The sequence below is a fragment of the Sinohyriopsis cumingii genome, chromosome 6 (assembly GCF_028554795.1).
Source record: "Sinohyriopsis cumingii isolate HCF-2022 chromosome 6, ASM2855479v2, whole genome shotgun sequence".
Classification (NCBI taxonomy): Eukaryota; Metazoa; Mollusca; class Bivalvia; order Unionida; family Unionidae; genus Sinohyriopsis; species Sinohyriopsis cumingii.
Window position 1 is genome coordinate 143,075,648 of NC_142966.1, and position 14,819 is coordinate 143,090,466.

Genomic DNA, 14,819 nt, shown 5'->3' on the forward strand with positions numbered 1-14,819 from the left:
AAACACCGGAATATTATTTTCTGTTGTTCAACGAAGAACTGTGGACACATCAGTACTATACTGGTTACATTATACGTCATCGCCTTCCATTTTGGATTTCCGTCGGGACTTGAACTCAAATTCATTAGAATATTTTATTACTAGAACTTCTACTTTTAATTCTTGGATTATTCTTGGATTATTTTTGCATTTGATTCTTAAAACCGTACGTTCTTTTTCTCAATTTTTACCTTGTTTTCTAGGGAAATAAATTATATGTTAAATTTTACAAAGCTTGTTGTCTTCACTTTTCCTTTGTTACTGTTTATGAGATACTAAACACGTAACAATATCTATCTATCTATCTATCTATCTATATATATATATATATATATATATATAAAATTACCTCTTGTTGGTTCTTGATTTCGTTAAATCAATGCGAATAAAAATAAAAGCTCACAAAAGGAAACAAAGATATACCACTAGTTGCATAAAATGGTCAATAAAAGCAAACTCGGCAAGCCTCGTTTCCCTTTAATGAAATATTTATACATCTCGTGGTTTATCATATATATATATATATATATATATATATATATATATATATATATATATATATATATATATATATATATATATATATATATATATATATATATATATATATATATATATATATATATATATATGTATGTATGCATGTATGTGTGTGTGTGTGTGTGTATGTATGTATTTATGTATGCATGGATGTATATATATATATATATATATATATATATATATATATATATATATATATATATATATATATATATATATATATATATATATATATATATATATATATATATATATATATATATATATATATATATATATCCATGCATACATACATACACACACACACATACATGCATGCATACATACATACACACACATACATACATACGTACGTACCTACACACACACACACACATACGTACGTGCGTGCGTGCGTGCGTGCATGCATGCATGCATGCATGCATACATACATACATACATACATACATACATACATACATACATACATACATACATACATAACGGCGGAAGGATTGCGTACACGAGTGGATCAATGCGCTGGTGCAAGAGGAAAATAGCAAAGGTTGCCGTTCCTGATCGGAACAAATTATAACTCTCTAAACTATTTGATTACATTTGTGTCATTTAAATTGATGAAAACCGAATCAGAGTATTAATTTAAATAAAAGTGTGTAATACATCAGGTTAACAAACTTTCATTTATCAAATGCGGGAACAAAATATTATGATCGTCTCCAAGGAAACTGAAGTTTAGTCGAGAAACAGAAATCAATGAATGATCCATTTGGTCCTTTTCAGAACTTCGGCTTTACGCAAAAATGCAGACAAGAAAGAAGTACAAATTTATTGTTATAGTGCTTTGTCTTTGTACAAACATGTACAAGCAGAAACACAATTGTTTTGAATAGACATCTAAGGCTTATGAGACCTCGATGTAAACTTATAAGAGACTTCTAAAATTTATTAGACTTCGATGTAAATTTATAATAGACCTCTAAGATGTATTAGACTTCGATGTAAACTTATAATAGACCTCTAAGATGTATTAGACTTCGATGTAAACTTATAACAGACCTCTAAGATTATTAGACTTCGATGTAAATTTATAATAGACCTCTAAGATGTATTAGACTTCGATGTAAACTTATAACAGACCTCTAAGATTATTAGACTTCGATGTAAATTTATAATAGACCTCTAAGATGTATTAGACTTCGATGTAAATTTATAATAGACCTCTAAGATGTATTAGACTTCGATGTAAATTTATAATAGACCTCTAAGATGTATTAGACTTCGATTTAAACTTATAATAGACCTCTAAGATGTATTAGACTTCGATTTAAACTTATAATAGACCTCTAAGATGTATTAGACTTCGATGTAAACTTATAATAGACCTCTCAGACTTCTATAATTGAGAGTTACATTAAGCTTCGCTTCCGTGATCAGTTATATCAGTATGTTAAGTTCATAAACCACATCCTACCGATATTATTACAAATTACGGAAAATGTTATATTTTACATTCAAACACATTTTAGCATGGTATGTGTGAGTAAATTTCTCTAATGATAATCGCCACAATAAACCAATGCATAATTACACTCAGACTGACTAATACAAGCTTTGTCCGCACAGGTGTTTACACTTTATGTAAATCAATAACTCTTTTCTTGTGCAAATGTGCTCATATATTTATTTAGACAATGCTCATTAGAAAAATCACGTTATCTGCCTTATTTTAACATATTTGCTTCCACTGTAATTGAAATGTGAGGATCCGTCAGGTCATAATAGACACTAATCTTGTCTAATTGAACTAAATATGTTGTCAGCTAGATTTGCCTTTCTACATAGCTAATCATCGATTTATTTCCGCAGAAATACAAATATTACAAAATACATTCAAATCTTAGTACAGGAACTGTACTATCAGTAAATCTAGCATATCATATGTAGAGCCATGTGGGATTTATTTTCAGTACATTGAAATGTGTCCTTATAATGAAAAACACGTGTAATTAAAGTAAGTCCATGAATGTTTGCACAATTTATACATCATTTTCAGAAAAATAACTGACATTATAATAAATAATGTACATCAATGATGTTTAATAAAAAGCTTTTTTTTTTTTTGCGTCGTACACACAAATTAATCATAAAAACGCTCGCAAAGAGAGTTCGAAATAACGTATGGCCTCAAATGATGTGATCGCACTTTTCTAATTCAGGATATTGCCGTCTTGTCTATATTTTGCAGATAACAATACCAATAAATCTAAGATTCAGACAATGAAACTCAGGACTGAATTAAATGCTAATTTTACACTTATTCTTAAATATAAATACAAATAGCAAGAAACCACGCGAAAGCGGGTATGACCAGATTGCAAGCAATCAATACCTTAAATTAATTTTCTTTCGTTCCTTTTAATGATAGATTTTGAGAAATAGTCCTTCTAGAACGTGACCTAAACGCGAATCACGATTTATAGTGTTTGAGCTTAAAGCAAAGGTAAGTACAAATCACTAACCATGAAAGATAGGTTACCGTGACCTAACTTTCATTTATGGTAGTGGTACTATTAAAGAAATACTTGTGCATACGTATCAAATCATGTGACTCTACAAGCAATATTCTGTGAGAAAATTACCTTAATGCAAGCCTTAACCTCAGTGTGGACGCCAGAAGGACAGACAGACGGAAAGAAGGACATACATTATCAAACCATAAATTGAAATTGCTTTGCAATCTTGCCAAAACTTTACAATAAAAAATGGATCAAAACATCTCAACCTGATAAAACGTGTAGCGCACTGAAAAATATTCATCTGACAAAAATAAAGAAACAAGAACGTCCGCACGTGATTTTCGCATGTCACAACAAATACGCTCAGTAAAATCTATAGTTCACTATTATTATCATGGAAGCATGAAACCAAATGGCTTTGGGGTTCCGACGTTTGCATAAAATGAAATAATAAGCTAATGTATCTCCGACATATAACGGATTTATTGTCCTAGCTCTCTCAGTCTTATACAAGTTTTCGTGAAAATGATGGAAATGAAGATTTTGCAAGGACCAAATGGTATTGACTGTGGCAGACATGAGACGTTCACAGATAACAGTTGTGGCGCGTATTTAAGGATTGTACAGTTACACTGAAATAAAAGAAGTGCTTGCTGTTTGGTAAATTAATGTTTGATTAAGAATTACGGTCTTAAGAATAAGTTTAAATATTTAACACAAAGTAAAATGCATGAGCGCGTTTTACGAGCAATTGACAATATCTATGATAGAATTCTTTTAATATTCCTTTTAATGCCACCTGCTATACAAGTTAATGCTGGATGACTGATTGTTGTAATAATTAGACGCTTGCAAACGTAAAATGATATCTACTAATCTGTGGATTCGATCCCACGACTTTAGTTGTTTGGGATGACCCCGTAAGACACAGCATATCGGACTCGTACATAGAAAATTAGGTACTGTAAATAAGTCTGAACATAAATTAGAATTCCGAGGAGCGTGCGCCTTCTCGGCAAAACTTACTTACTTCTTTCTGAGATTTAACATTCAAAATTAAAAACTTAGCGATTGCCTCTGTGAATGTCTTCATTATTATTTAAAATATAATAAAAGCACTTAAAATAGTATTTGAACTTTCATTTCTATAACTGAGTGCTTAATTTTGAGTATGCTTATTAACTCGGCCTCACAAATGTTACACTCCCAGACAAGGTCGCTTATTCATGAAATTATCGGAGCACAACACTTCAAAATCACATACATTTCAAAACTAAAAATGCGAAATCATATCCACAATATCGTAATTTCCTTGAAATTAAACACATATGCAGCGATTGTGACAATTAGCTAATACCAAAATCATGGAATTTCACTTTTTGTCTAGATATTTCACTTCTTTACATGATATTTCAATTTTTATAATGTGAAGAATGAGCCAAAATATAATGAATAAGATAAACCAGGGAGAAATCTACTCTTAAAATATGTTTTCATATTGTTAGGCCTATATTAAGATTGACCTCTGGGGGGTGGACCGATTCTATTTTTTAAAAAAGAAACGTGTAGGTGAATATTAAAACATAAAACGTACCTGACTGAATATCGATTTTTAATTCCTTCGTAACGATCAATATAAGATCGATAACAACGTCCACAAGTTAGAATTTTAATAACAGTATTTTTGTTATAATTATTTCATCCGCATGAAAGGTCAACACATAAGGATAATACAATGAGTGAAAGCAGAAACACAGAATACAATGACTTTCAAACTACCCGACCATTGACGTCTAACTTCATCAGCCAATCCTATTCGAAGCACTTTTTCATTACACTATTGGAGAAAATCAAGCCCTAAATTTCAAGACTGAAATTATATGTTGACGACCTCACTGCTTTAGATTAAGGTCTCCTTTCCTAAATTATGTCTAGAAATGCCTCAAACTTTACTTTATATTCGATAAGCTATTACTGTTCTAAGCAAATGACACAAAACAAACGCATTAAAAGGAATTGTTTTATGGTATGCTATGTGATGTCGAGATGTTTGTTTGAAAACACGCTCATTTCAAAGAACACATTAATAGGACAGAATAAGTCTTTTGGGGAGAATTTGTACTGCTTTCATCAATATTAGATTACAGCTGACTACTCTGAGAACAAGCAGAGATTGAAACGCAAACATGTAATCCAGAGATTTCAACCTAGGACAGAAACTGATTCATTATATTATATTAACTGGGAAATTTAGTGTTATTGTTTTGTTTTTTTTCTTAAATGTACATGAAGGAGACATGATTCGAAGCTTGGAAAGCTGGTGTTGTATATGGGGGAGGGGGAATCTTAACATTTCGGAGAACATACGAAGAGATCATAATACTTATTGCATGGCACATAGAGACATTGACTTCAACTCTCTGTCTGTCTGTCTGTCTGTCTCTCTCTCTCTCTCTCTTTACATACATACATAAAAACACACACACACAGTTGTGACAACATCATGTAACTGGAATTGTTTATCCTGTGCATCCTCTAGGGTGTGTATTCAACTCATAGTCAATAGGCTGTACCTTCGGGCATCAGAGACGCCAGATACTACGATTACGCCTATGCAAATTACCTTCTCTTGGTACATCTTATTGAATCTGTTCAATGTCGCAATAATTGCCAATGAACACTGACTCCCCTTGATGAAAATAAAGGGAACCAAAGTTTCAGAAAAGATCCTCAAGTTTCGTATTACAGGTAATTGTACAACAAATATGGGATATCATAATCGGCTGAATGATGGATAAGATATCATATAAAGACAAATTGGTTATCAAAATTCTTTGCTGATATGTTGGCCTCAATCAATCTAAATCCTTTGCAGAAATTAATTTTTTTTCTTATCTGTTCTGAATTTTGCCTTTCATTTGTGCACGACGTAATTTACATACGAAAAATGTAAAACTTAAATTATATGAAGCCATCAAATCAGATTAATTGCGACACAACATGGATAGATTATAGTCGCGTTTATTCACCTTAATGATACTACTACGGAATTATGGACCCTGAACGCCCTCGAAATTGCTTTTGTTCTTGACTACTATTTTTCTCTCGTAGTCTTCCTCATCCTTTCATTACACAACTGCGCTTTGAACTTTCATTACTTAAGGACAGTTATATCCCATTTGTGCATATATTTAGCTTTCAAGGAACCAGCATAAACTAAAATTAACATGAATAAATCAGGATATTTTTTTGTTGACTTGTTATTAATAATGGCGCAAAATGAATTAGATGTTTTAGGAAGAAGCACAAAATGTTTATTTAATGATGCATCAACACATTAGAGGTTATGTAGTATAGAGGCAACTGGAGGAATCTTGCCCGTCTAGCATTCTGTCCACTGAGCCACAGCATGTTTTTGTGATTGATTTGCGATGTTGCTCAAGGGAATAAAACACCAGGAAATCTAACTGATCGCATGTTGTTGAAATCTGTGCCTTTTATGACAAATGGATTTACTTGTGAGTTGATACTTTAAATAAATTAATTAGACATAATCATTCCACGAATTCCAGACACTGTTTAGAACCCATAAAGGAAAACTGAATCACCAATATAGTATCAAATAGTTATTTTTTATTTCTTGCTTACTCTCAATATTTCGTTTTATATTCCACCGTCATAAGAAAATCGTGGGCATTCGTGTTGTATGGACGCATTTCTAATTTCAAATTTCGTTCTTTATATGCACACATGAAGAAACCTTATAGCTCTAGCCTTGACGTTGTTGTTAGTTTTTAAATAGCAATGAAAGTTGTATTTTAATTATACAAGAGAACTCAAATCATAAACTGGTTATTTTAGTAAGAGGTTTGCGTAGGATGAAATCGATATTGTATTGCACGTTTACTAATCCGACAGAGGCCACATAAGCATCAGAGCCGAGAAATAGAAATTATAAATTCAATTCAAAATTAGTTTTTCCTGGTACGGGCATAAATTGACAAGCCATCATCATACGCAAGTAACATCCATCTCTTTATTCATAACGTAGTAACGTAATTAATACAATGGTGTCGTCATTTGATACGACAGATAGTTTGGAAACTTCCCGATAAACAGCAGCATTGTTTGGTAGCTTCACATTAGCGCGGTACATTACTGGGAAAAAGTAAAGCTTTTTGTACTTTTCATAAAAATAATTGTTTGTAGTTGTCTTCGGACACACGAGTACCGGTAGAATAACACGGTTCTCAGCAACTATAACAATATTTTCACAACTATATTATTATCTCATGTACTTCGAACAATCAGTTTACAACGCTAGTGTAACAAACCAAAATAAATACACTAAATTTCTAATTATTGGTATAGAAACATATTTTACGGAAAATGCGCGACGCAAAATGTATATTTGAAAAATTGTGATCTTAACGTATTGTAAACCGATAGAGAGATAACTTCATTAAAAACACAACAATTTTTTCTCGCTTGTGAGACATTTAAACTCTTTAGACAATTAAGAAGCCTGATAAAAGTTGATTTTACTTGATAGTGATTATTATTAAGGAAAACAGCTGACCTCATAAATACGTGAGTGCTAGCCATAAATTCCATGCATGCATTGTGTGTTGTGACATCATTGTACAATGTATTTCGTGCTTGGATGCACTGTGCTGTGATTTAATCGAAAGCTTTAATTTACATCATGTTTTACTACTTTAATTTCAAACATCCTTTGTTTATTACAGGCGGCGGATCATTATGGGCAGAATGGTGGAATTATGAAGGTATATCAGGTTAGTTTCTATACAGCTCTGCTAATTTTATTCTTCCTTTCAAAATGGAAATTTATTCCTTTTAGGGAAAATAACGGCAGCTGTTGTCCGGTAGTAACGATGCGTGATAAAAAACGGAATTGCTGTCCTTTGTATTAACTGATCCATGCGCGTGTATAAATAGATCTATAATAGTAATTTGTATTTATTTTTTGTAGGCATTGCACAACCGTGATGTCTTATTAGTTTTCTTGCATTGTGTTAAAGTTTGTTTAAAAAATTCTCTATGGGATTACAATCCCAATCGCTTTATTTTCTTTGTTTCAGTTCAGTCATAGGTATAAACGACTTCGCACAGAATAAAATATTAACAATTTATCAGCCATATACATATTTTTTTATTGACTGTGACCTTTCATTCTGTAGGACCAGCCTATTGGGGTAGAATGAACACAGACTGGTACTTATGTAGTAAAGGAAAGAACCAGTCACCAATCGACATAGACCCAAGACTTCTATTATTTGACCCGAATCTCAAGCACTTAAAGATAGAAGGAGATGCGGTATGTAAGTACGGCTACTATGCAAATAGTAACCAACGTTTTATATGAGTTCATCTTCTTGAGGAAAACAAAAACACAAATCCTAACACTGAAGAACTAGATAAAATATTGTTTTATATGAAAGCTAACACAATTACATATACAAACATTAATACAGCGGATATTACTTGTGGAGATCACCTCGTAAAATAAAACTGTCAACAATTTTGCAAGGCGTTTAGGGGCAGTTTTGTTCTCTGTCCATTATTTCATACGCTACTCCAAGAATTATATTACTATGATAGGGAGACATAATCGCCTTTACCGCTCCGGTGGCCTAAGTGATTAGAGCATCCGCCTCGGATGCGGGAGCTCGCGGGTTCGAACCCCAGCCGAGTCATACCTAAGATTAACGGCATTAAATAATAGTCCACTCCAATGCTCTAACAGTGAGTCACCCATGTGGTGTTGGCCTACCTGTCTCATCGAGTAGCATCATGCGTGAATGCTACAAGATTTATTTATCACGGCTCCCCAGTCCGTGAACCCCCCATGCGACTTTTACGCGGACTCACGTGAGCTTGAGAAGCGAAGCTTCCACGGTGATGCACGTGTTTGGAAAAACGTTCCTAGAGGGAATGGGGTCGTCCATTAATTATGTCAACATAATAGGGGGGAGGGGGGTTGAAGAAGTTTGACAATTGTTGACATGGGGGAGGGGGGAGTTCAAGATAAATTGACGTCAACAATTTTATTTTTTTACAATAAATTTAATAAAGCAAAAAATGGCACACACTCGCTCGCCCGTCAACAGCCCACCAGTTTAATCCTAAACCGGTTAAGCTCTTGCCAAGGAAGTCATAGTCTTGCATCATCATATTTTGATGCGATCTTGGGCCTAGGCAATTACCACATGCTCCTCAACCGCAAAGAATTCGGCCAATACGAATGGCTGCCAAAAGACAGAGAGAGCTGATGGCAATTATTGCTCATGGAGAGATGTTAAGCGCAGAATGGTTAGATGAAAATGATGTTGACTTGTCCGGTGTATCGGTTCCACAAGAAATTAATGAATCAGCCACTATGCCCATTATAACAACTGAGGAACATTTGGTTTCCCCATGGGAAGATGATAGAAGCTAGAATATAAACTCTCGATTTTTTCATGAATTCAAAGTGTTATAGTCAATTTGAAATCTGTTAAACAAGTAAAAAAAATTATTAAAATTTATTTGTAGACCTTTTAATTTCCATAATTCTATTTTTAGCATAAAAGCCAGCCGTATAAAATATTGTTAGTTGGGGGGGGGGTAAAATTTTATTAGGGGAGGTCACTGAAAGTTTGACAGTTGTTGACAAGGGGGGGGGGGGTAAAAAATTGCCTAAAAATTGTTGACATAATTAATGGACGTCCCCTAAAGGTTATTTGGAACTAGAAGGGGTTATGGACTGGGTAGTCGCGGTAGGTAAGTGTGGTTTTAAATCTACATTATGATTATACTTACGAAAATATTTGGCATTTTATTTACGCAAAAGGTCAGTAAGAGATTTTAAAAATTCAGACCGGAGATCATAAAACTGAGCTTGATCTGAAAATTGAGCTGTGGTGCCTGATCAACACAGCAAAATCGATGTAATCAATCTGAAAATTGAGCTGTCGTGCCATATCAACACAGCAAAATCGGTGTAATCAATCTAAAAATTGAGTTGTGGTGACAGATCAACACAGCAAAACGGGTGTAATCAATCTGAAAATTGAGCCGTGGTGTCAGATCAACACAGCAAATGGGTGCAATCAATCTGAAAATTGAGCCGTGGTGTCAGATCAACACAGCAAAATGAGTGTAATCAATCTGAAAATTGAGCCGCGGTGTCAGATCAACACAGCAAATGGGTGCAATCAATCTGAAAATTGAGCCGTGGTGTCAGATCAACACAGCAAAATGGGTGTAATCAATCTGAAGTTTGTTTATCATTTTGTAATCGAAATAATAAATTGACCAGAAGTATCTATTATAAAATGTGAATATCTGTTTTAAATGGTGTAATGTTTTTTCATAATCCCTAAACTTTTCAGTAACATAAGGGTATGTATAATTATTTCTCAATTCCAGTATTTCACTATAAGAAAGAATATCAGTTTGCTTTCGTAAGGAACAACTTTCTTCTAAATTTTGTTCAAAAGTTAAAGAGGCTAAGGTTTGTGGGGTTGTTTGTTTTCTTCAAATACGCAAACAGTATTTGTAGACCTTACAAATTCCCATATGATCTCGAAGAAGAGTAAACCTCTATGGAAGCATTGGGCTGCTGATGGAAGCTCGTAAATATATGCAAAGGAAATTAAAATCTAAAAAAATGCATCACATCACGCAACCAGGTTTGGTTTTATTCATAAATAGCATTAGACGTCATTTACTCAGACTCCAAGAACTTGCTTAATCAAATTGCCCCACCTGCAATATGATCAGACACGAGTTCTTACTAAAAATGTTTGTATGTCCGTCCTAAAGTTAAATCTGCACTATTCATGGCAAACAGATGGTTTGTTAAACATGTCGTGTATGTTAATGGTTTTATTTTTATTTATTTTATTTGTTTTGTCTAGTCAAGTAAAACTTTGTCTGTAACAGACATAGCATGTCTTCGACAAATAATCTACAACAGTCTCAGAAATATTACATTCGCTCCGGCCTTTGCGTGGGCCTGGTATCCATTTTGAGCATTCAAACAATTATAGGTGTTTCTGCGAGACGTTGTTCTCCAAATTATCCCTTACTCAGCAGAAACCAACACAGTATTCTTACGGCGTTCAAAAGAATCCAAAACTTCAGAAAACAAATATATGTATGTATGTATGTATGTATGTATGTATGTATATATATATATATATATATATATATATATATATATATATATATATATATATATATATATATATATATATATATATATATATATATATATATATATATATATATATATATCGGTGCAGTTATCTAATCCAGAAAATGCATTGCGGAAATTTACGTTTCAAGTTTTGCCGCATTCCCAACTACAGTAAAACTCGCTGCACGAATTCGATTATCGGGCGATACAAACTTGTAACTCTCTAATATGTTTAATTACATAGGTATAATTTTATATCAGTTACTTTCATATAGTCACGTTCAGTTGCATTCTTACCTCTTTATAGGGAATACATACATACATACATACATACATACATACATACATACATACATACATACATACATACCGTTATGATTAGACATCACATTGGTTTGAACCCGTACATTAATAAATGGCACCTATCTATTTTCTGCTATAATCCAATTGGCATTACAGCCTATAGAAGTCTAGATTCCTCTTATCTTCTAACAGATCTCCGTAACATAGATTATTGACGGTATGTATTGCCATAAAACTCAGTCTCATTCTTCCTTTGTTTTATTATTTTTGCATCTGGTTTTTTTTTGGGGGGGGATTAAAATATATTTTCTACTTCACTTCAGAAGTAGAGATGTATTTGCCAATATATCGTGAAGGGATGTGTGTGTGTGTGTGTGTGTGTGTGTGTGTGTGTGTGAAATTTATAATCATATATCATAATCATAGTACCATTTGGATTTATTCTGAAATAAGGGAATAACTGTTAATACAAGTAAGAAGTATACAAAATATGAATATAGCAACAGCGTATGTTTCTGTTTCTTCTGTTATTGGTTATTTTGTTCAAGCTGTTTACGATACACCGTAGAATAATAGCACGTTTCCATTACAGAAAAATATAATTCAATCATGGCTGATATAGTACCTTCCAGAGAAGGACGTGTTTAATATTTCATCAATCTACGTCCGTCTGCTTTGAATAAAGTATGATTGATGGTAGTGCAAAATATTCCCTTGATAGAATTATCAGGAAAAACAGCAATAAAGTTACAACAATAAAATTGCTCTTTAATTCTGACTAGACAAAGCACGGATGCTCAATTATTTTCCCCACAGCAAAAATATTTTCTAGGTTTTGACTTAACACATTCAGCCAATTTCATTATCTGGACACGTGATCTCCATCCATCCAGTTAAGACTCGTTCGGATTACACAATTCGATTGTGTTTCATTTTTGTAGAATAAACATTAGTGTTATTCACGCCGTCTTTGCTTGCCTACCGATTGAAAGACGTATGTACTTTCTTTTGACTGACACATTCGGCAAACACTTTTTCGATACCCAAGTGGCAGTTAGTGAAATATGTGAAGAAACGAATTCCCTCACGTACATGTTACATGTATAAACACGCACAATTGTTGAAAATAAATTCACCTATCAAATCCTTAATCCCTATGCCATGATTTTAGTGCCATTCGAGGATTTCAGTTAACTGCATACTGAAGAAGTTTCAAAAGGAGCTATGTCTTTAAAAATGTGTCTTTCAAAAGCAGTGACCACTGGATGCACCCCGATTCGTGAAGGAGTTATCGGAATCAAATTACAGTACAATTTCTTTACAATATTTGTTGAGAAGTACTATAGAAAACAAAATATGTTCCATTTGATTTTCATACAATGTGTAAACCATCGTAAAAATAGGATTCGAACCATCTTCTACAGCAAACGTTTTTTTAAGACATTATTATAACCAGTGTATTTTTTGTTCGTTATTCTTCGTTCTTTTTAATGGGACCCGGGTAACATAGTGTTCTAAGGCATTCGCTGTTGCAAATCACCGACATCTCACCTCTATACGCGTGAGTTTCAGTCTTGGTTCGGCGAACGAGGATATGCGAGAAAGCTTGCCAGTAGCTTCTCGTTGCCTGTGGTTCTTCCTCCACATAACATACTGGCAAAGTTGATGGCAATATGCTGCTCTTGTGAACATGGGATGGGACACATACAATATGTTTACAGGACACATACAACATGTTTATGGGACACATACGACATGTTTGTTGGACATATACAATATGTTTATGGGACACATACGACATGTTTATGGGACACATACAATATGTATATAGACCTTGCTGAGAAACCTTTTAGATAATGTTATATTCATGTTCAAAGGAAGAAAAACTAATTATTATGACATTTTGGTATTAAGGAAACAATGATTGACTCGATTTTTATTAGTAAAATTGATAATCCTCGCTTTACTGATCTTAATTGGCTAGAGCACGTTTTTTTTTTATTATTACAAAATGTGATATCTGCAACTTAGGGATGATTTATGATAGCGAGTAATAGGCTAGTATGACTTGGTTTTTGCAGCAATGATCATTCACGCACACGCACACACACACACGTATGCACACACACACATACCTCTTGCTTTTCTATACGTATGGGTCCGTGTCCGAGCGTATGCTATATCTCGACGTTTCATTTTAAGTTTGAACAGTGTAAGGCGAAGTATTCTCATGGAATTATTGCATCATTCGGAACCTCCCATTTGCGACATTTTGTATTGATGTTGCTCTTGGGTAATATTTAATCGTCTGCGCATATTTTAAGTGCTTTAATTATATTGAGTTAGTACACAAGTGTGTAAAGTATATTTTCACACGTGCCATTTTAATACATTGTGTAACAAATTTAATACTAATGTGCCAGTATTTTATTGTTTACACAGTCTGCTATCTTAGTAGTGTCCGGATCACTCCAATTCACGTGTGTTCCGAAACGTACATATATATGCCTCCTCTTCAACGGTCTAATTGGTCAATGTTCTCAAGTTTAACAACTTTGTATTCAAGAACGAACACTTCTTAAAATTGAATGCGACTGAAATGGACACTAAAATAGTACATGCGAATATTTTTATGGGAAAACTAGAGAATAAGCCTCTCAACAATCCACCATATATACCCTTATTGGTGACATTGATTCAAAGTTGATCCAAACAGGCGACAATTGCAAGCTGCTTTTTTAAAATCCGCCAATAATTTCCACTCATCGGAATGATCTAACATGTCCCGCATCTTTTTAAATACTCTATCTACCCTTCTGTAGGGGAACATAGAAACTGACATATACTCTAAACCAACTGACTCTCACCAGCATCTACTTCCGACCAGCTGCCACTCCCAACACGTAATAAAAAGTCTCACTGACGGTATGTGCATTCAGACTAATTGCATATCCTCTAATCCTACCACCTTTAAAATGAGACTCGGAGAACTCAAATGGGAATGTAGAAGGAGAGGTACAGAAGGACGTACATCTCGGAGACTATTAACAAAATTAGTCTTCTCGACAGAATAACCCTTTGAAATATCAAACAAAGAAAACCTCCATGCTAACTTTCTACCCCGATACCTTAAACCTACAACAGATCATACGAAAGCATTGACACCATATTGAATCATCCGATCGTCTCAAGGGTATATTTCGAGAAGTTCCTTC

The 14,819-nt window shown here is 33.7% G+C and overlaps 1 protein-coding gene across 2 annotated transcripts in view; it reads left to right on the forward strand.

Annotated features, from left to right (window-relative positions):
• The window catches only part of LOC149798164 (carbonic anhydrase-related protein 10-like), a 126,487-nt gene that overhangs the window by 71,476 nt on the left and 40,192 nt on the right, over nt 1-14,819 (forward strand). For both annotated transcript variants that reach the window (XM_089963271.1, XM_089963272.1), the window contains exons 2-3: nt 7,847-7,894; nt 8,300-8,436. In XM_089963271.1, coding sequence (XP_089819397.1) covers nt 7,847-7,894; nt 8,300-8,436 — 185 coding nt within the window. The remainder of the gene's footprint in view (nt 1-7,846; nt 7,895-8,299; nt 8,437-14,819) is intronic.